The following is a 23,704-nucleotide window of genomic DNA, read 5'->3' as shown; positions in this document are numbered from 1 at the left end:
GCGCCATCCCATCTTGTTCCTTCCTTGGAAGATCTTCATAAGCACCATATTGTTGTTATTGACCTAGGCTCAAACCCCTAGCCTTTCCTGCTCTCAGTATCTTATGAGGGCTTCTATGACCTAATCACCCACACGTGACAGCCAAGACTCTCAATTCTGATGCCTGAATGGCTTTTGTCCCCCAGGCTCTGCTCTACGACCTTAGCTGCCTTTCTGATCTGCTAGTCTATGGATATAGATCCCTGTGTTTGGCAAAGTCCAGCACCACCTTCCTTGGCAGGTCCCTCTCCCCTCAGTACACACTCAAGTGAAAAAAAAAGTGAAGAAATTTGGAAGCAATGATCACCAGTCTCAATATTTTTAGTGTATTCCTTCCTCAAAAAGCAGGAAATAGGAGAGATGAGGTTCCTTCTATACCTAGAAACTGGTAACTCCAAGACAGATCTGCCTTTACCCTCTCCCCGCTTCTTCTCTCCCTCCCCCCCACCCCCCGCTGTCTCTCCACTTTCCCTCCACCCCTACCCTTGTCAGTGATCTTATTCTCTATCCTACCTCGCTATTTATTCCTAAACTAGTGGCCAGGTGCATGAAATTTGTGCACATTAAAAGGGAATTAATTAGAGGAAACACTTTAATATTGCTATTTGCCCTTTCTCTATAATAGAAGTGTCAGAGATGAAAGAAAATTAGTAAAATGTATATGATAATCTCCCTTCTGTCAGAGTCTGGGGAGCGCAGTGGGACCCAGAGTCAAGTCCCCACCCACCCCCGTGCGCCTCAAAATCGCGTGAGACCCAGACCCAGCTGGCCCCACCCCTATCAAGCTCTGCAGGGCAGGGGGTGCAGCCTCAGGTCCCCTGTCAAGCCTCGTCGGGCAAGGGGCACAGCCTCAGGTTCCTTGGCCCTGGTGTGAGGGTGCGATGACCATTTGCATATTAGCTCTTTAATATATAGTATTATATTCTAGACTGGATCATTACTAATAACAAAAACCTTCTCTAATCTCAATCTTCCACTCTGACTGCCTTCACCTATCCATATACTGACAGCTCACCTCCTCCTGCAGCAGTCCCTCATCTTTTCAGTGGCCTTAACCTCCTTATGTGCCTACTGCAATCACTACCTAGGTAGGCTGTCCTTACATTCATCCTCAACTTGTTTGTTCCTTTCTCACTTGGTTAAAACACAACTCTGGTTAAATTCAATTTCCTACCTACTCTGGGCATATACCTGCACAGAAAAATGCAGCTGGCTAGAGAAAAACAAATGCTCCTTCATCTCACCTTAGATTCAAGTGAAAGATATGAAAACAATCTAAGTGTCCATGGATGAGTGAATGAATAAAGAAAATGTCACACACACACACACACACACACACACACACACACACAGGAATCCTATTCAGCCATACAAAAGAATTAAATCTTGCCATTTGTGACAACGTGGATAGACCTTGAGGGCAATATGCTAAGTGAAATAAATCAGGCAATAAGACAAGTACCACATGTTCTCACTCACACGTGTGATCTTAAAAACAAACAAACAAAACCCCAAACTCATAGATACAGAGAACAGATTGGTGGTTGCCAGAGGCAGGGGTGGGGGTGAGCTTCATGAGTGAAGGGAATCAAAAGGTGCAAACTTCCAGTTATAGTTCTTAGCATAAGAAAAAAAAAAAAACCTCTATAAAAAATTCTATAACTGTATGGTGATGGATGTTAATTACACTTAATGTGATAATTTCACAATGTACTGTATACAAGTATTGAATCATGTTGTACACCTGAAACTAATATAATTTTACATAGTAATTATGCCTTAATTTAAAAAAAAGTCTCAATAAAGCCAGAAAAATTTTTCTTTAAAAAAATTAAATTGAGCCTGGCAGGTGTGGCTTAGTGATTGAGCATTGACCTATGAACTGGGAGGTCAACGATTCAATTCCCAATCAGGGCACATGCCTGGGTTGCAGGTTTGATCCCCAATGTGTGTGTGGGGGGGTGCAGGAGGCAGCAGATTCTCTTATCATTGATGTTTCTATCTATATCTCCCCTTCCCTTCCTCTCTGAAATCAATAACAAACATTAACAATTTTTTTCAAACAATATGTTTGTATATTTTCAGAAAACAATTCCGAGAACATGTGGATTCCTGCAACAGAGAGGAATTGACAGGAGTGCCTCAGCCATGAAGACAGAAGAGAATCAGTCCAGAGATGGAAGGCACTGACAACGCCTTGCCATACCAGCAGACAGGAGCTGTGTGTCGCTGAAGGATGCCCAGGACCAAACCAGAGATGGTCAGAACTGCATAAACACCACTTGTCAACCAACCTGATCTGAAATACCATGGCTGACATGTACACATAAGGAACTGTTTGACAATGAAGTGGGGACTCAAAAGAACTGTTGACCCAGAAAGGAACTCACTACAGACTGATCCATTTGCCTCTCAGCATAACCATTATGGCTTGTCTCAGTTTCGGTCCTTATAAGGGAATTCCTTGTATCACATGATCTAATGCATCTAGGGGAAATAATGAACAACATAAATTGATGAACAGAAACAGACCTGGAGACAGAGAAGCAACGATCAGACTGTCGGGCCTCAGAGGAAAGGTAGGGGAGGGGAGGGGCAAAGGGGAGATATCAACCAAAGGACTTGTGTGCATGCATATAAGCCTAACCAGAGGTCATGGACAACAGGGGGTGGGCATACATGGGGAGGGGTTTGGGATGGGAATGGGGGATGAGGACAATTATGTGACACCATAATCAATAAAGAAATTAAAAAAAAAATTTCGAGTGAGGCCCTTATGCTACCTGGAAATTGTGCCATATTAATTAGCCCAGTTATTCTCCATTCTCTTAGAAAACTATTCATACTGCCTCCTTTTTCTTCACATTTCCAACACCTCCTTCCTCCTCCTTATCTCAATAGATGATTTGCTTACCCCTGCACTGACATAACTGAAACAATCAGAACAGAACTTTCATACGCTCCACACCACCACTTGCCTGCATTGTGACTCCATTCTCTACTTTCCTTTCTATTTTTAAAAAAAATATATTTTATTGATTTTTTACAGAGAGGAAGAGAGAGGGATAGAGAGCCAGAAACATCGATGAGAGAGAAATATCGATCAGCTGCCTCTTGTACACCCCCTACTGGGGATGTGCCCGCAACCAAGGTACATGCCCTTGACCGGAATCGAACCTGGGACCTTTCAGTCAGCAGGCCGACGCTCCATCCGCTGAGCCAAACCGGTTTTGGCTACTTTCCTTTCTATTTAAACTGCTTGTATTTGAAACTAAGGTGAACGTTTGCTCCCACGACCTTATCCCTTTCCATTAACAATGCAAATGTGTTATTTTTCTCATTTTATTTTATTTTATTTTAAAAAATATGTATTTTATTGATTTTTTACAGAGAGGAGGAGAGAGGGATAGAGAGCCAGAAATGTCGATGAGAGAGAAACATCAACCAGCTGCCTCTTGCACACCCCCCACCGGGGATGTGCCCGCAACCAATGTACATGCCCTTGACCGGAATCGAACCGGGACCTTTCAGTCTGCAGACCGACGCTCTACCACTGAGCCAAACCGGTTTTGGCTATTTTTCTCATTTTAAACACACCTTTTCATTAAAGCTTTAAATTTTTCACTTTCGTACATGAAAAAAATTCAGACACACAGAAAAGTTGGAAAAGATAATACAATGATAATCTAAACATCTCGATTCAGCCACCATCCATTTATTTCTCTTTACTGAAACACGCCTTGAAAGAGTTATGCACACTTGCCATTGCTGACTGCTCCTCTCCCATTTCTCACAAATCCATTCTGACTCCTAAATTAATCATTTAAGGTCACCAAAGATTTTCATGTTGCTAAATGGTCAATTCCTTTTTTTTTTTTTAATGAAATATTCTCTATATTCAAACCCTACAGTGAGGATGATCCAGTTGGATCCAACTATCCTCATTCTGAAATGAAACTTGTTTCTTTAAAATATCTTTTAAAACATTATCAGACGGCCGGGACCGGTTTGGCTCAGTGGATAGAGCGTCGGCCTGCGGACTGAAAGGTCCCGGGCTCGATTCCGGTCAAGGGCATGTACCTTGGTTGCAGGCATATCCCCAGTAGGGGGGTGGCAAGAGGCAGCTGGTCGGTGTTTCTCTCTCATCGACGTTTCTAACTCTCTATCCCTCTCAATTCCTCTCTGTGTAAAATCAATAAAATATATTTTAAAAAAAAATAAAACAAAAAAAATAAAACATTATCAGACGAACAGGTGTTTTGTATAAAATGACAAACATGGAAAGGGACAAGATGAGAGAGTCCTGATCAAACATTGTTAATAGTTTCTCATGGTACCCCCATCTCATTCATATATATATATATATATCCTTTTAATTTATATATATATATATATCCTTTTAATTTTTTTACAGAGAGGAAGAGAGAGGAATAGAGAGTTAGAAACATCGATGAAAGAGAAACATCGATCAGCTGTGTCCTGGGGATATGTCCACAACCAAGGTACGTGCCCTTGACTGGAATTGAACCTGGGACCTTTCAGTCCGCAGACCGACCCTCTATCCACTGAGCCAAACCGGTTTCGGCCCATCTCATTCTTTTTATGAATATGCCAGAGAAAGCTTTAAAACCAATCTTATGGTCTAGTATAATAACTTAGAGCAATTAACAGAAGGAAACACAGAAATAGAGGAAAGCACAATAGCAACAGAAAGCAAGAGCATCCAATGGTGTAGTTATGTGCTTGGAAAAGGAGAGCCAACTCATCATGACGTGCTTTGTTAGACTTTTGGGTATCTCCACAAAGTGACAGCACAGCCTTCGCTCCTTCCTTAGTTACTGTCTCACTTTCCCCACTGCATTGTGTGTGTTCGCTGCCGGGAAAATTTCCTATGGTGTCCCTCTCAAAATGATTTTCCCACCTACCACATGCTGCTGGTTTGGGAAGACTAGAGCATAGATACTGTTCTTTAACTGCTCTTAAATGGATTATCTGAAAAACAAGAGATATTTTTTTTCTTCAATTACAGTTTACATTCACTATTATTCTGTATTAGTTTCAGGCGTACAGCATAGTGGTTAGACAATCATATACTTTACAAAGTGTTCCCCTGATATTCCAGTATGCACCTGGCACCATAATAGTTATTACAATATTATTGACTGTATTTCCTAGGCTGTACGTTACATCCCCATGACTACCCTATAACTATCAATCTGTACTTCTCAATTCCTTCAACTTTTCACCCAGTCCCCCAACACCCCTTCCCCCTGACAATGATCAGTCTGTTCTCTGTATCTATGAGTCTGTTTTGTTTGTTCATTTATTTTGTTCTTTAGATTTCACATTTAAGTGAAATCATATGGTATTTGTCTTTCTCTGACTTATTTCACTTAGTATAAAACCTTCTAGGTTCATCCATGCTACTGCAAAAGGTAAGATTTCACTCTTTCTTTATGGCCCACGATTATTCCCCAATGGCCAATTCTTACTGACTTATCAGTAAAGCAACCACACAACACTCTGATTTGCCTGGGACGATGTTGGTTTATGTGTTTTATCCTGAAGCAATTTTTAAAAATGTCCACTTTTACTCTCAAAAGTGTCAAGTTTGGATGATAACTTATATTGATCACCCTACCTACCAGCGACATATTACATTATTACTCCTCTTGAAATATGTCCTTAATTTGGTTTCCAGAATACCACGTTTTCCTCCTTTGCCGTTTTCTCCTCTCCTGCTCCATTAAATATGGGTTTGCCCTAGGGCTCAGTCCTTGCTACTCTTCTCCTTCTACACTCATTCACTCCATAGACTGGACTTCTCTGCTGAATGCCAGACTCCCACAGTCCTCTGCCTTCTCTCTCAATATCTCCATGTGGACGTCTAGGTTTAAACTATGCACGTTTCAACTTGAGTTCCTAATACTCCCCCTAAAGCCTGTTCTTCTTGCAATCATTTCTCCCTCTTGGTAAGTGGCACCTTATTCCCCCAGATGCTCAGGCTAAATTTCTGAATGAGCCTACAGTCTTCTCTTTCTCTTATACGCACTTCTGAGATGTCAGCAACCCGTCAGCTCTACCTTCAGAACATATCCTGGACATGACCACATCTTACCCACCATCTCTACCACTTCCCCTGGGGTCCAAGTTACTGTCACCTCCCTCAGGGATCATTACAAAAGCCTCCTATTGGACTCCCTGCCTCAAAACAACAGTCTATTCTCACCAAAGCAGCCAGAGGGATGCTTGAACACCTGTTACTCCTCTGCTCAAAATCTTCCATCCTTATAATGAACTACAATGTCCTTGTGCTTTAAACTTCTCTTAACTTTCTGATTTCATTTCTTACTATTTTTTTATTTTATTGATTTTTTTGCAGAGAGAAAGAGAGAGGGATAGTTAGAAACATCGATGAGAGAGAATCATCGATCAGCTGCCTCCTGCACACCCCCCACTGGGGATGTGCCCGCAACCAAGGTACATGCCCTTGACTGAATCGAGCCTGGGACCTTTCAGTCCCCAGGCTGACGCTCTATCCACTGAGCCAAACTGGTTTTGGCATTTCTTACTATTGTGTAGCAAAATAGGCTTCTTTTCTGTTTGTGGGTCCTACCTCAGAGCTTTTGCATTGGCTGTTTCTCCTGTCTGGAAGGCTCTTCCCCTCCCGCCCCCCTCTATATCAGCCTGCTCCCTCCCTAACTTCCTTTAGGCTTTTATTTAAATGTCACCTTTTCCAGCTACCCTCCCCAACTTTCTATTCGCCATTCCTGCTTTATTTTTCTCTCTAGCACTCCCTACAGTCTCCTACACTATCTAATTTATTTATATATCTGGGCTTGGCTGGCTTCTCAGTTATGAGCTCCACAAAGGCAGGGAGGGATGTTTGTCTGCTTTGCTCACAGCTGTATTTCCAGCACACAGAGCAGCACCTGGCACCTAGCGAGCACTCAATAAATATTTGTTTAATGAATGAATAAAAAACAGGGCTAATACCACCTCTACCTCACAGATGAAATGAGATAAGCATGCAAAGTTCGTGGCGCACCACGTTGCTCAATAACTGTCCATTCCCTACTTCCTCCCCTCCTCCCACTTTTGGTATCAGCCGTGCCCTCCTTCTCCCAGAGGGAGTGCCAGGTCAGGTAGTGGATGACTTACCAATAACTGCCAACAGCACCCCCAGGACTCCCTCAGCCCAGGGCCAGGCTGAGCCCTGCTCTCAGAAGCTGATCCCTCTGGTTAGAGGTGAGCCACCTTGCTTTAGCTCAGGAAGCTGAAGGCTCCAGAATGACGTGAGGCACTCAGAAGCACTGTCCTCAGACCAGATCTTTGTAGCAAGGGCCCAGGGACTGTTGTGCCTCCTGCCCCAGCCTCTTGCGTATACTCCACCGACACAGCTCCAGCAGCCCTCACCCACGGGCATGTGTTGTCTTGGTCTCACGGGCTATGCCACAACTCGGCCTGACTGCTTCCCTAGCCCCTCTCCAGGGCTCTCTACCAGGGTTCTGGGCCCTTCCACATTCAGCATACAACCTGACAAGGACTTGGCCACCTCAACCCAGGGAAGCCAGAGTGGTCTACCCACCAGGCTACTGCTGTCTCCACATGCCGCAAGGCTCCTGGGAACGAACTGTCCGTGGGCAGCTGCTCTCCAGCAGCAATGGGTCTGGCCATGGCTGCTCCCTGTGGAGTGGCCTGAGTCATATCTCTACCCCAACGCCCAGCACCCTTCTCCTCACTTTAGGAACAGAAGCGGTTTCCTAGAGATGAATCCTCTAGGAAGCACGGTTGATCTGGGGTGGAATTTCCGGTCTGGAGTTACTTCTTTCAGAATCCTTGTCCCTACACCTGGAGGACTAAGCCCGCTGGAGGAAACTCACACCCGTGCATGAGCTGGAGCCACTGCAGAGTCCTGTCTCCCACATGGCCTGCTCTGCTGCCTGGCAGTCTTTGGCCGCCCTGGAGAGCGGTCTCTTCCACTGCCCACAGTGGTCTTACAAACACGGCCACCCTTCTCAAGCTTCTCTCTCAGCACCCTGCTGTCAAATGGAAGAAGTGTCCTGGAGATCCAAAGCCAACCCCTGCCCTCCCTGTTTATAATATCATTTGTGCCAGCGTTCTTCTCTGTAGCTCCACTTTTCCTGGCCGGGTACAGGATCCTTCCCACTGGCCATCCAGACACCCACTTTACCCTCATGGCCACACTCACCGAGCTCCCAACCTGTCTTCCTTCTCCCTTCACAGGCACGCTCCCTGGGAGCAGTCCACACGCACCGACCACAGATCCTCACCTTGTGATTTAGCTGGAGGTCAGCTGGCTTCCACACCCACACCGCAGAGACACAGCTCTCACCAAGGCCATCTCCACCTCTAGGTCCAAACTCTGAGGTCCCGTCTGCCTTGCCTCCTCACAGCCCTCTCAGTGTGTATCCTGACAGCAGACCCGACTAGCAAAGGCCGACTGTTCTCACCCTGCTTTAAGACCCTCTGGGGAAGCCCTATTTTGCTTTGTCCCAGTTCCCTGAGCACTGACTCCCCCTCCCCAGGCATTTGTAAGCACTCTGGTTTTCAATAAATGTTTATGAATTGTCATCAGCTTACTCTTACCTACTGTTTCTCATTATACTGTCATCCTTTCATCTTCGTGAAAACCATTTGAAATAAGCATGATGGGTATTTTCCCTAATTTCCAGATGCAGAAACCGAGATTCAAAGAGTTGAAGTGATTTGTCCTAGGTGAGAAGGGGAAAACCAGGTCTGAAACCTGAGATTTCTGATTTCAAAGTCAGTGGTGCTTATTTTAAGGAGGAAACTGTGTATGAAGCTCTCAGATACTACCGTTGAAGAGCGTGTAGAATACATCTTAGAGGTATGAGAGAGGAATAGCAATGGGGGCTAATCGCAGGATGGTTTGCAAGTTTGGTAGCTGGTGAACAGTTTTGCTCACGCCTACCAGGTCAGTTCTAGGCTTGTCTTGGTCTCTGTTTTATGTATACTGTTTGGACAAGGATAGAATGTCTTAATCATCAAATCAACAGAGAGGAAAGAAACAGCTTATGTTGGAAATCCACGGATGATCCAAAGAGCTCTGAATAGGCAGCTACATGGGCAGGCCTGCTTTGGGCCCATAAATCCTATCACAGTCTTGAGTGAGAAGGAGATGGGGACTGGACAACAGTACGACAAGAACAGGTTTATGGCCAATGTGACGTGACCACTAAAGCAGTGTCACCATGAGGAACATTAAAAATGGGAGGACAGCTTATCCTGATGCTTTCCGTGAGGCAGGCCCCCTCTGAGCAAGCATGAACACTCCGGGCGCCTCCTGAAGGAACAGTAATAAAGTAATCAAGTAATAAAGTAATAAAGGGCCTTCAAGAGCAGAGATGCCTGGCTAGGAGGACTTGAAGGCACATGATCACCAGCTTCCACTCTCTGAAATCTGACAGAAGAGAGACTAGACTTTCTGTGTCTCAGGCCAGCGGAACTAGGCCCACAGGTGCAAGCCACAGAAAGGCAGATTTGGGTGTTTCTTAGTTAAAACCCTCCAGTTACCGAGTATCTTGAAGTGGATGGGCTGCTCCCGGAAGGTAAGAGCCTCCGGCCGTTGGGCATGGGGGATGGACGAGGTACTCTGTGATCCTGAGACACGTGGATTCCAGGCCCACCAAGCCCAGGAAAGGGGCAGGAACCGTCCCCCGCACTGGGCTGAAGCAAGTCCCAAAGCGGCAGCAGGAGCAGCTTCTCAGTGCTAGTGTGAGGGGACTGTACTGGCAGGGCTGCCCGCAGTTTAGACAACTTGTTTTCTCTCTTTAAAAGGAAACACTTTAAAAAGAGAGGGGTTGTGGGAGACTATTTCTATCTCGGGTGTCTATTCCAAAGTCCTGGTGTTTTGCCAGGATTTCAAGCATGCCATACACAACACTGTTAAAAATAACCCTTTGATTGAACAGAAGGCATGGGAGAGAGGGGATAGCAGGGCAATTTTGCTAGAGGGTGTGGGAGGCGGGTAAGGAGAGGAAACCTGTACCCAGAGACCCTGGGAAGGGTTTCATTCCTGAAGAGTCGTGTAGACTCAAAGGGACTAAGGTCCATATCCGCTTCTTTCCAGAGAACTGCCCAGTGACTGCCCAGTTTTGGGTGTGCCTCGGATCCGCACAAGTTGCCAGTTTTGAAGGATTCTCCCAGGACTGAGTCTGCCATTTTTCAGTCCTAATTGCCAGCCTATGGGACAAAGGTCAGGGAAAGACGACAAGGAGCAGAAGCCAAGAAAGTCATAAGCCACAGAAAGGTCAAAGGCACAGACCCCCGGAGCGAGTTCTACTAGATTTAGCTATTGGGAAATTTGTGTGTGAAGGCTTCCCGACATACATTTCCTTCTATAGCTAGACATTTCACTTAAGCGGAATTACATGTCCTGTTCCATAACTTGCACTTGAAAAATTAGTAAAAAATAATAATAATAATAATAATAATAATAATAAATTGTGGGGACATGTCAGTAAATATAGTCTGACATCATCATTTTTAATGACTACATATTATTTCATCATGTGGACATGCAGCACTTACTTAATCATTCTCAACTAGGAGACACTGGTGTTGTTTCCAATTTTTTGCATTATAAACATGCTGCAACAAGCATCATATTACAATAACTTGCGTGCACAGATACGATGATTTCCTCATGTGAAATATTTAGAAGTGGAACTGTTGCATCAAATGGAATCCACATTTTATACTTTATTACATAGTCCCTACATTGCCTCCCATAACTTTGAAGAGAACAAAATACTGTTATCATGATTTCCTCCAATCTCTCTGGCCATTCTTTCCTATTCTCCTTCATTGTTTTGTTTGTTTGTTTGTTTGTTTTCCTCCTATGAATCCCTTTTGAGTTGGTATTCCCCAGAGTTAGGTTCTCCTGCTTTCTTCTTCTCCCTCTAAAACGTATAACCTCAAATGCCTACAAGAGCCAAGAAGATACTATAAATATTGGTTGGACCAGATGTTAGACAACAAGAATTGGAGGGTTATGACAGGCTATAATGGACTCGACCCCTAAAAAAGGATTTAGCTTATAAGCTGCCCGTTTGGGATCCAGTCTACACACCTACCCTCTCCTGCCTCACCCACTGCCACAGCTTCCCCTGCTTGCTCACAGCTCCCACTGCCTGCCTCTAGCTGTGTCCAAGCTTTCTTCCTGGACTCGAGGCTCACACAAGCTCGTGATCGCTCCATCTCCCTCCTTCAGTGTTCTATCAGCATCTCAAATCATTACATTCACAACCAAATTCACAATCTCTGCCTTTTCCTCTTTTCTGACAAAATCAGAAACAACTGCTCTTCTTTTTGGGTTCCCAATCTCAATGAACAGCATCCCTATTTATTTATTTATTTATTTATTTATTTATTTTCTATCTTTTTTTTTTTTTTTTCCAGAAAACTTTTGCAAGTTGTTTTATTTACAACGCCAACTTTCAAAAAGTCACTAAAGTTAACTAGACAATAAACTAGGCAGAAATCGCTTTGCAAAAAGAGGGAAAGCCCAAAATGCCACTTTCTATAGAGAACCCACAATTCAGTTTTATTCAGAGCAAAGAAAAAAGATACTTTTGATCATACTGGAAGAATGATCAGCCACAGGTTTGGAATCTGTACCCAAACTACACATGCAATGAAGACAATATTCTGCTAATACAATTGATTTGCTGCTGCATTTGTCTACTGTTTGCCTAATATTAACAATTATAAACAGAGCAGTGCAACTAGTATTTGGAACAATCCTTACAGTGTTACAGTGTCAGGCACAACTTTTCACTTCTCTTCACACCACTGGTTCTCTTTGCGTACCTGGGCTTCCTCTTCTTCAGTAAAGTCATTTTTTATATTGAAGGTCTTGCAAATCTCTTCAGGGGTTTTCCCCTTGATCATATTGGCAACAGTCTTGCATGTAACATCAAGCAAACCTTTGATGTCTAAATAGTTTGCAGCCAGAATTAGTTCAAATAGTGTTCCTTGGTCAACTTTGAGAAATTCTTGGTCCCAAACAGGAATATCGTCTGTCCGCTTTTCTTTGTTCTCATCATCCTCAGGAGGAGGAGGGTCATCCTTGTGGTGGGTGCACCACTGAATGACCTTTTTTAATATTGCTGCATTAACATTTGGTAGAGGAACTGGGTCATCATCGCCTTCATCATCCATTCCCAAATCTTCTAACATAGTCTTGATAGTCACAGATTGTTTGGCAATTTCAACATCAACTTCAAATATCTCTCCATCAGAACTTTGCAATTTAATTGAAGGCATGGTGCTCGGTCTCCAGGAGAGAGCGGGCCGGAGGCTGACGAGAGCGGAGCAGCGTCAGCAGAAGCAGACGAAAAAGGGGGAGAACAAGGCCTCTTACAGCCTATTTTCTATCTTTAAAGCCAGAAACCTGGGAGTCATCCAAGATGCTTCCCTCTGCCCAGCCTTCCTCACCCAGTTAATCATCAAATCAGTTCAGTAGGCAAAATAGGTGCGAGGTTTGACCACCTAGAGGGATGACAGGCGCCTGTCCCGGGGGGTAGATGTGGTGGTGGAGGGGAGAATGCCACACAAGATGTTCTGGGGAGAACACTTTGGTTGCATTTCCTATGTGCTACCCAGTCTCTGTTCTCCATCCCTAAGGGACTGCCTTCAGCAGTTACTGTAACAGTCTCCTCACTGGCCTTCATGTTTCCAAGTTCCTTCCTCCAATTCATCTTCCATTATTAGGTTAGAGCAGTCTCTCCAAAGAGCAAATCTGATCACGTCACTCTCTTGACTCTTGTCTGAAACATGTCAATAATTTCCCGTTCTGTTGCCAAAATCCACATGGTCTCAGAGTTGTTTTCTGAAAATATACAAAAATATGCTCGACCAAAAGTTAATAAAGGAATATATATTTTCATTTTTTTTGCCCAAATGATTTTCTTTAGACGACAGTAAAAATCCTTTTAGAGCGGCTTGTAAACGGGTCCCAGGCCTTATCTCCCAGCATTCTGGGACGTGACACTGTGCCCCAAACATGGTGAAACGCTTGCAGTTCTCCGAGTATCCTGTGGCTCTCCTGCTCTTAGTTTATACAGTCCCTCTGTCTAGAACAGCCCTAAAATCTTTCAACTGCCGAATTCCTATGAAATCTTTAAGACTTGGATAAAATACCGCTTCCTTCAAAAATCCTCCTCTAACCACTTCGCCCAATAAAGATGGCTTCTCAAGGCGTTCTCGGCTACACACGCTCCCAGTGCCGCGGGAGTACAGTCGGGAGGGAGAGGAACTTCCCGCATTTTGTCCAGGCTGCCGACGGGGGACCATGACAATGCCCTTACCTGGATGTCTTGGCGAGCAGGCAGTACTGGGAGAATACAGGGGTGTGGGGCAGACAGGGAGTGATTCCAGAAGAGGCCGGGAGACCAGAAAAAGGCATGGCTCTTTGGCTCTGGCTGGGTATGGCCTGGAGGGGCCCCTGAACGTTTCAGGTCCACAGATCACATATACTGAGTAACCACTGACATAATCTATCCCATCCATTGACACCTGTAGCACCTACCCTGGCTAAACACAAAACCAAAACAGAAAAAGAAAAAAAAAAAGTTTTCACCTGAATGATGGTGAGACATCACTTATCAATGAACCAATGGGAGGATCATCTCTGGCTTTTCAATGCCAGAAGCAAATATTTACAAGGAAAGATCAAGAGGTACTGTCAATAATGACAGAGGAGGAATCCTCCTTAGAAAAGTCCTCCTTAGAAAAGCAAAAGCTTCCTCTGATCTCCTCAGTTTAATTTGGTGCCTTCTTTCTGTGTACTCGCAGCATCCTATACTTTCAGCTGCCGCGACATCAACAGTCTGTGTGACAATTTTGTGTTTGTGTCTGACACCCTTCCAGACGGAAGTTCTAGGGTAAAATGATGTACAACTCTGCATCCTTAGTACCTAGCATGGTACCCACTCTATGGAAATGCTTATAAGATAAATGATAGGGGAAAGGAGTGGGAAGGAAGTTTAGGCAAATACATTTCAAGTTGAGATGTCTGGTGATAAAGAGGGATAGATACAACAAGCCAAGGCAGTATCGAGAAAACATTTTGTTTCGCTATGCCAGCTCCATGAGGAAATTGTCAGGGAACTTCATAATGACTTATTTACATGAGTATTATTTAGAGCAGTGTTGTTTATGACAGAAAGAAATTAGGAAACAAAATTAAAAGGACACGGGTGCTCACCTCTCTACGGACGCTCCACAGCAACTTCAAGGTCAGCATTTCCCCAAATGAACTCAACACCTCCCCCAAACTTGCCGGCCCCTTTGTTCTCTACCCTGTTTCCCTGAAAATAAGACAGTGTCTTATATTAATTTTTGCTCCCAAAGATGCGCTAGGTCTTATTTTCAGGGGATGTCTTATTTTTCCATGAAGAAGAATACGGTACACATTTATTGTTAAATGAAAATAAAGGAAATTTATTACCTGTATACGGTATGGTAGTACGGTAGTTGTCAACACAAACCAGACAAACTGTGAAACCTCCAGTATCAAGAATGTACTCATTTATTCAATGACAATCATGTCATCATCTTCTGGGACATCATCATAACAATCCAATTCCTGAATTTCCTGGTGAATTTCTTGTGACTCCATTTCTTTCAGAATCAGTGGACCAAATCTCTCATGTTTAGCCTGGGGGGGGTCTTATTTTCGGGGGGATGCCTTATATTTCACTCAGAAGGAAACCTGTAAGTAGTTCTTATTTTCGGAAGATGTCTTATTTTCGGGGAAACACGGTAGGTTAGGAAGTGGTTCAGCCATCTATCTACCCAACTGTGTGAGACAGAACCTGGGGATCTGTTTGTAGCCCTCCCTCTCACTCATCCCTACACCAGCCACCCAATGTCCTTTCTCCTTCCCCAACATCTCTCCACGCCCCTCTTGCCAGTTCACTGCCTCCCAGCAGCCCCCTCCCCAGTGCCACCTCCTCTAACCCTCTCCTCCACTTCAGGTAATGACCTTAATGAAATTTCTAAAGCTTTGACCTCATAACAAAGAGTTTTTATAAAATAGTCACAGGATGTAGAGTGCAGCAGAGGGAATATAGTCAATAATTCTGTAGTGACTACGTACGGCGCCAGGTGGGTGGGTGAGATCTTATGGGGGAATCGCTTCCTAAATTACATAAATGTCGCCAAAACCGGTTTGGCTCAGTGGATAGAGCGTCGGCCTGCGGACTGAAAGGTCCCGGGTCTGATTCCAGTCAAGGGCATGTACCTTGGTTGCGGGCACATCCCCGGTGGGGGGAGTGCAAGAGGCAGCTGGTCGATGTTTCTCTCTCATCGATGTTTCTAGCTCTCTATCCCTCTCTCTGTCTCTCTGTAAAAAAAAAAAAAAAAAAAAAAAAAAAATCAATAAAATATATATTTTTAAAAATTACATAAATGTCTAAACACTGTGTTAAACACCTGAAGCTAACAGAAGGCAACACTGAATAGCAACTGTAAAGGGAAATAACAGAAAACAGCAAACTCCTCGGCATGGCCTTCACGGCCTCGTCCTGTCCCAGCCCAGCCCTCCACTCGAGACAGCCCAGGCGGCTTGCCAGTGTGTCTCCCTCCCGCGGTGGGCCTGCCTGTCCTGGGTTCTCTGCTCGGCAGTTTCCACCTGTCTCCCGACAGCCCGCACAGCAGCACCTCCTCTGGGAAGCCTTTCCTGCCTCAGTTTGGTCAGGGCCCCTAAGCTGGTGTGCATAGGTCCTGGCTCGCTCTGTTCCCGCACTCATCACAAGTTCTGCTTGTCTTTCTCATCCTCTCAGCCCCTGGAGTTGGGGATTGGGGGGGGGGGGGGTAGGGATGCAGCAACTGTTACTTATCACAGTCCCCCAAAAGCTCTGGAAAAGGCTTGGCAGGGTGGGAGTGTTCAGGGGGAGGGGCAGGGGCAGAAGCTAACTTGGGTCCCTTGGGGTCAGGAGTGGGGCAGGCAGTCACCCCGGGCAAGGTCTAAATGGGGCTCTGCGAGGCCTGGTTCTGGCCCCCGCGGAGGTGGAGGGTGTGGGAGGCTTTGTCCCATGCCCGCGGGCACTCTCGGCCACATGGGAGCCCCCGCAGGGACACAGGGATTGAGATCACAGGCCGTGCGGACGTGCTCGCTTCTGGCGCGGAGGCTGGCTCAGTGACGAAGCCATGATTTCGCCGAGCCATTCTCCATTCTTTACGGCCTCTGAACGGCAGGAGCAGAACCGGCTCACCCTTGGTCTAGAGCTTTCCGTGACTGTGCGGAAGACATGCCATCAACAGCCTTTTGTTCGGGCTTGACTTGGGGGAACATGCCAGGGAGTCTTGCTCAGAGTCTTTTCAGATGTCCTTTCTGTCTCTCTGTAACCCTGCTCCATGAAAGCTACTCAGTTTCTCTGGGGCCCCCGGGCTGTCCCCCTCCCGGTCCCGCCACGGCCCACAGAGCTCCTGAGTGACGCTTACCCGGCCCCGGAGCGCGCGATGGCCACCCCGGGGCCCGGGGTGGGGACCCTCAGTCAGGCGTCTCCCTTTTCCACTTGGTCTGAACATCACTAGGACCCAGAGGGACAAATTCAGTTTACACCCCCCAGATGGTGATCTGGCACCGTGCCTACATTTTTCAAAACCATTTCCCCAGGGTCCAACACAGGCATTTAATAAAAAGGCACTGAACAAGTGGACAGATATGCAATTCCTAATTATCTGAGCTAACCGAAGGAGCCCATCAAACTGAAAGCTCCCACAGGAAAGTTATGTAGAATTTACTAACCTCTTAGAACCCGTCAGACTCTTCCCATCGCTGATGCTGGGGGTTCGGCCGCTGGGAAGGAAGCCCGGCCAGGTGGGCCGAGCGGCAGGGTGGGCCTGGGGGTAGCACGAGGTCAGCGGATGCCTCACTTGTATTTCCCTCTCCAAGCCCAGGCTGCTGTGACAGCCGTGCTGGCAGGACAGACAAAGGCAGGGGACGTGGGAGCTGTCCTAGTTCATTCTCAGTAAAGGGACACGGAGCAAATTAAAGGTGAGAATTAGACAAGGGTAAGTGGAGGTCTCAGGAGGGAGCCACGATGCAACGTGGGAAGTGTTCCTGACAGAGATGCACAGAGAGATGAGGGAGCCCCGAGTCCATCTCTGCCCGGGACCCGTGGAGAAGCTCCTCGGAGGAGGGACATCTGAGTTGGAGCTGAAATGTGGAGACTGCGAGGAGGGGCGCTCCAAGTAGCTCATGCACTGTGCCCCCGAAGTCCAGTGCGTGCCCCGCCCTGGCCCCTTCTGAGGGGGGGCCTGCCACAGCAGCTCTTTGACCAGAGACGGCCCTGCCTGTGCCAGGTGCCATGTGAGCTGCCGTTCAAGCAGAGGCAGCGGGTCCGCGGGCAGGGAGTTGGGAGGTGAGCGTTCCAGGCTGGGAAGCAGCCTGTGCACAGCACACGGGTGCCAACGACCGTGGGCTGCAGGGCAAGGCCACCCAGCGGCCAGGGCACTGGGAGGCATCAGTTCTCTGCAGCTCTGCCGGGTGGTCAGAAGCCTTTTTTTTTTTTTTAACTAAATTGCAAGATATCGGTTGCACGCTGTGTGGCTGCATTTTCCAAAAGTCACACTTCCCGATAACGAGGAGGCATTCCTGTATCAACAAACGCCAATCACCGGGGTTTGTAAGCACCGTCGACACAAGTCCTGACGGCTCCCGTCAAGACACACGCATACCAGAAGGTCTCGATAAGAGCGGAGGCCGCCAGGGTGTGAGGAGACAGGACGGCGGCAGCAGGCACCGCCGCGGCCCGGCATCACCGCGGGTCAGCACCGGGCCCCGGGCCCCGGGCCGGCGGCTGGTGGAGCCCCCACGGCCACCACGAAGAGGGACTGTCACTCCCACGCTGCAGGAGGGGAAGCTGGAGCCGGGCAGCACTAAGGAGCCTGTCCCAGGCCACTCGGTAGCTAAGTGGCAGAGCTGGGGTTCAAACCCAGGTGAATGCACCCGACTCCAAAACCCAGCTCCTCCACCTGCCCAGAGTGCGGAAGGCGAGTCCCACCCACTCAGTCTCTGCTGAGATGGCGTGAAGAGGCGCTGTGAGCCTGGCGTGCACACTGGCGAGGCCTCGACCTCCGGGATCCCTGACCCAGTGGTGAAGTCAGGAGGCAGAGAAGCCCCTCTCGACCCCCCCTGACCAGCTTCACCCCAGCACCAAGCAATGGCTGTCTGAGTGGGCTGGACCGCTTCTGCCCCGGCCACAAAGCACGCCACTTGCTGAGATCCACGCCAGCCTCAGGAAAGGGCTGACAGGTAGCCAGTCATTAGCCCAGACAGGGCCTGCAAAGAAAATGAAGAGCCTCGCCCAGCTTGGGTAGCTCAGTGGTTGAGCGACGACCGATGAACCAGGAGGTTACTGTTTGATTCCGGGTCAGGGCACATGGCTGGCTGCAGGCTCAATCCCCAGTGTGGGCTGTGCAGGAGGCAGCTGATTGAGGGCTCTCTCTCATCACTGATGTTTCTATCTTTCTCTGAAATCAATAATAACATATATATTTTTTTATTTTATTTTATTTTTTTAAAGAAAACAGCCTCCTGCTGGAGGGAACACAATGGCTGGAGCCTTGTAACCTGGCTTCCTATCTTCCTCTCTCTGCATCCAACTCCCAAGTCCTTCCTGAAAAGGGCTCAAGGCTGGATAGTGACGAGACCTGCTGCTCAGTCAGGACAGCCCTGGGATCCAGATGCAGGGCAGGAAGGGCCAGTCCTGCCTCTCTCCCTTCAGCAAACGCTCCTCCAGGGAGCTCCTGAGTGAGTGCCGGACAGAGGGGGATGGAGCCAGGCTCACTCCTGAGCCTGCACCTTATATCAGCTCTCCCTGGCCAGGCTGCAGCCCCTGAACTCTCAGCTTCCTCCCAATAATCTGAGTGGATTATGCTGCAAAGGACTGCATCTCCATGAGGGTCAGTGTCTTTGCCGGAGCCCACTGGAGACAGGGCTGGGTCAAGGGCCAAGTCCCTGGGATGAGCAGTCTTTCCCCGCAGCCGCCAGCACGGGGGCATGGTCTGCTGTGCGCCGCCCTGCTGCTGCGTGTACAGCTCTTCATCCTACTCGGGAATACTAGGCTACAGCAGAGCTGGCTACACCCTACGTTCACAAGGTCACTGCCTCTGAGGAAGGATTCTCTCCGCCAGGAGAAAGGAATCAAAGCAGTGCTCATTCTCACTGTATCCTCCCTCAGGCGTAGGGAGGAGGGGAGACAGGCCCGTCGTGGGGGAAGGGACCTGGATGTCAGGGGCACCTGTGCATGGAAGACAAAGGCGCAGGTGTGTGGGCAGTGGCTTCAGAGAGGGCACAAAGGGTTCTAAGGACAAACAGAGAGCCGAACAAAGTCCCGCCCTTAATCCCTCTGGCTTGTCCTGAGGGTGTGCAGGGGGGTGGATGGGGGAGATGGGGAGTGAGGTGGAGACAGCCCTTTATCTGGCTGGAACCTCGCTGATCACAGCCGCCCACGGACATGTGGGAGCAAGGCCAGTGGGGACAGCGGGCACAGAACCATCTCTGACCAGGCCCCGCAGGGCTGATTCTGAGTCCCGTGCACATGCCTTGGCCCATTTGGGGGGGATCTCGCTCCGCGGGGGGCCTGCTTCTTGGAGCAAGCGCTACAGCTGGCCTCCGGCCTAGACACTCTTTCTTCAGGGGCCGAGCAAGAGTGCAAGGTGTCCTTTCGTGTCTGCCAGCCATCTGTTTTCAGACTGTGTTCTCAAGCTTACGGAAAACTTCCCCGGCTAAGCCCACAGAACTGGGAAAGGGAGAAGGGGTCGATCCCAACACAAGAGGCACAGAGATGTCACCGGCCAGCTGTCCGCAGGCCGGCCTCTGTCATGCTGCCGGCGGTCAGGCCTGCATTTCCCCCTTCAGGGTCTCCCAAGAGCGGGGGCCACGTCGCCCATGGCACTCCACCTCACCCTGGACGAGCTCATCCATCCTCTGAGGTTCCCACAAGGGTTATCTCCAATTTCCCCCCTCCAGCCAGACCTCTCTCCTGAGAGATTCCCCGACTCAGGTTTCTAGGTGGGGCCATGGCTTCCCTCTGGCTCCTTCTTTTGCCTACGAGTAATTCATGATCCCATGAATGGAATGGGAGCAGGGAGCAAAAGCGCAGGTGGCAGGAGGCGGGCGAGGACTGCTGTCCTGCCTGCAGCTCGGAGAGGTGAGGCTGCAGCCTGCTGCTCTCCTGCAGCTCTGGCTGTTTACAGGGGGAGGCACCCTCTCTGCAGCTGTGGCCCCCCTCCCCAGCCCCTGTGCAGACAGCGCAGAGAGAGCAGGACCACGTCCCCAGATGCCAGCAGCCTCCTCCCTGCAGCGCTCCCGCCTGGCTCTGGAGCTGTGTGAGCGGAGCTCAGACTCGGGCGGGCGCTCCCTCACTGAGGAGCCGCTGCAGGGCGGATCCTGGCCTGGAGCCTCCGCAGACTGGGAGGAGGGCCAGGATCACGTTCCCTGCTTTCCTCAGCTCTCGCTCTTCCCCAGCAGCAGAGCTCCCCACGTGGGGATCTTGTACCTGAACCAAGAAAAGCAAAGCTGCTAATCTGACAAGATCAATCTTCAAATACCACAGGAATGCAGCCTGACTGCCTGCTTCCATCAGAGACCGTGCTCAGCTCTAAGCACGTCTGCGGTTCCCGCTTCTTATAGTGCCTGGAGCTGTGTCTGCAAGGCAAGAAACTGCCCCCACCTTCTCTCCCCCCACCCCCCCTTTGCCAAGTGTCTAACCTTGCTACCGAAGTCCCATCCTTCCGGCACAGCTCAGACATCACCTGCACCAGGAGTTCCCCTGATCAATCTCCTATCGCCCTTCCCACTAAGGGCCTCCTCTGCCCTCACCGCTTCCAGAGCACGATGCCTGGGGGGTGGGGGGTATGTGTGTGTGTGTGTGTGTGTGTCCATGCGCTGCCTCCCTAACCCCAAGTGCACACCAGGAGAGGGAGGTCGGGAGAGGTTAAGCCAACCCAAAGCCTGCGCAGCCCGATGCGTATCACACAATCTGTGAAGAAGGGACAGTTTGTTTGGGTTTTTAAATTTCAACTCTGTCACAGAGTGATACTTTCATAAAAGTATAAAAAAATAAATCACCAGAAAAATTAAAACATAACATTTTATTTTTATTGATTTTTTTTTTTTTTTTTTTTTTACAGAGAGGAAGAGAGAGGGATAGAGAGCCTGAAATATCAAGCTGGCCCCTGCACACCCTCTACCGGGGATGCGCCCGCAACCAATGTACATGCCCTTGACCAGAATCGAACCTGGGACCTTTCAGTCCGCAGACCAACGCTCTAGCCACTGAGCCAAACCTGTTTCGGCCAACATTTTATTTTTTAATTATTAGGGTCAATGGACATACGTTTACTTTCTCTACTTGCTTTAGACATTTCTAAAACTTTAGTATCAATGTCTCAAAAATCAGACCAGCTCACATTACTTTTGATTTCACAGCACATAACAGGCTCCCACCTGATAGGTGCCCTGCAGGGGAATTTTCCCAAGGTATGCCTAGTGCTCACCTTCAGGAAAAGTAGAGAAAGGACTAGACATAGCTCCTCAGGCCCTGAACTGGGGCAGGAGAACAGATACACCATCAGGGGCGGTTAGCACCCTGAGGTCTCGCACTTCGCCAGTAGCAGGCGAGTTTATAACCAGGAAAAAACCAACAGGAGGCCTGCAGTATCTACCTGTGCAAAAACGTGTGGGTCCCTAGTCATCGAGGGAAGATTTGTTCCAAGAAAACACAGCTTCTGGCCACCCACTGCAGACCCGCCCAGGAGGGCTGGAGCACAGAGCGAAGAGGAAGACGATGGGGTATAAAACCATCAGGTACTCGGGGCTGCATTCCTGGAGTGGTGGGGGAGGCAGAAGAGGGAGGCTGAGACAACAAGTGAAGTTAATTTAAAAGCAGAGCATGGATCAGTTCCCGGAAGAGGTCAGAACAACTAACAGTGAGGAACACATGAAAAAAAAAAATTGATGGCTCAGAAATCAAGAGGACACAGATGGCCATTCCTCCTGTTTCAAGTTGAAGTCCAGGCCAAGGTCAGGACGCACTTGGTCTGTCTGGCCCACACAGGGCTGTCAGCCCTGAACACTGCAGAGAGGGGCTCTCTGGTCTTCCTGGGAAGGCCCAGCACCCCCGGATTTCACTTTAGGGGGTGCCTACTGAAAATATTTAAAATGTTCTCCGAGCAAAAGGGATCTGCATTCCCCTGTAGGCTCACGGTTCAGAGCCTGGCGCAGGACACGAAGTGGGACTGGTGGGTCTGAGTCCTGGTTCTGTGCTACTCTGACCTTGGGAGATTACAGCTCCCTTTTCATCCGTACAGTGGGGCATAACAACGCTGACTCCACAAGGCTGTTGAAAAGACTGAATGAGATAATGAACTTATGGTGTTGAGCACAGTGATTGGCACACAGTCAGTGCTCTATAAAACTGACATTTTATACGCACAGGCTATCTTTGTATACAATGCATCTTAAACAATGTTGGGCCACCTAGCCCTAAAAAACGGCCTAGCACATAGTAGGTGCTCAATGAAGATACTAGAGGCTTGGTGCACGAAACTCACGCCCAGATGCGGTCCCTGGGCCTGGCCAGCAATCGAAGTGCGAGCGTCTGGCGTGGAGGGGCAGGTCCCAGCTGACCCCTGGGCAGCACCTGGGCCCCTGGATCCCTGTGCACCCCACTCCGCCTGAGTCATCAGGCCCTGCTCGCACCCACCTTGGTCTGGTGCCACCCGCTCACCTGCTCCACCATCCCGCCGCGGTCCCACTCTCATCGGGGCCAGCAGCGCCTCCTGTCGCCCACTGCCAGCACTGCATCACTGACACCCGCCATGTTCCGCGCCACCTCCTTGTGGTCAGTGCACATCATAGTGAGTGGTCGAACTTCTGGTCAACCTCCCGGCCAAGAGGACAATTTGCATATTAGGCTTTTATTAAATAGGATGTTGAATGAGCCCCAGCCAGTGTGGCCTCAGTTGGTTGAGTGTCATCCCATGCACCCAGAGGTCACTGGTTTAATTCCTGGTCAGGGCAGATGCCCAGCCTGCAGGCTTGATCCCCAGTAGGGGGCATGCAGGAGGCAGTGGACCAGTGGTTCTCTCCCATTGATGTTTCTCTCTCTCTTCCTCTCTTTCTCTAAAATCAATAAAAACATATTTAAAAAAGGTATGTTGAATGAATGACAGGGTAGCTATTATTACTAGGTTTATATGAGAGTAGAATTGATGTGTCAACTTAAGGAACGGGAGAAACTTGAGTATGATTAAACAGTGATAAGGAGGAGTCAGTAAAGAGAATGAAGATCTAGGTTTCTGGATCTTCAGGTCCAAGTTCCGGGAGAGGTTGAGGAATCAGAGGTTGAGGAATCGGGGAAGGGACTGACCTCGGAGAAGAGATAGAGGGTAGACGTGACAGCACTCAATGACTAATTAGATACTTGCTTGAGAAAGGAAGGAGAAAGAACGACTCTCAGATTTTTGGCGTAGGTGACAGAGTGGATAGTGGCGTCATCCACTGAAATAGGTTACGTGCTTGGACTAATCTGATTTACTGAAAATTCGATGAGTTGGCGATACTAATTTTGAAATGTTGGGGAGTCATCCAGTGGAGCTGTCC

The 23,704-nt window shown here is 48.3% G+C and overlaps 2 protein-coding genes across 5 annotated transcripts in view; both read right to left on the bottom strand.

Annotated features, from left to right (window-relative positions):
* The window catches only part of ST3GAL3 (ST3 beta-galactoside alpha-2,3-sialyltransferase 3), a 168,541-nt gene that overhangs the window by 37,952 nt on the left and 106,885 nt on the right, over nucleotides 1-23,704 (bottom strand). The gene's annotated exons all lie outside the window — the stretch shown is intronic.
* On the bottom strand, nucleotides 11,603-12,469 carry LOC311617706 (S-phase kinase-associated protein 1-like). The gene has a single exon (XM_084874354.1). It carries the CDS (start codon nucleotides 12,349-12,351, stop codon nucleotides 11,860-11,862), a length of 492 nt encoding a protein of 163 aa, XP_084730480.1. The 5' UTR covers nucleotides 12,352-12,469; the 3' UTR covers nucleotides 11,603-11,859.

The sequence above is a fragment of the Pipistrellus hanaki genome (assembly GCF_964339955.1).
Source record: "Pipistrellus hanaki genome assembly, chromosome: 2".
In the NCBI taxonomy this organism is placed as follows: Eukaryota; Metazoa; Chordata; class Mammalia; order Chiroptera; family Vespertilionidae; genus Pipistrellus; species Pipistrellus hanaki.
The sequence above is the reverse complement of the archived record's forward strand: the minus strand, read 5'-3'. Positions and strand labels throughout refer to the sequence as shown.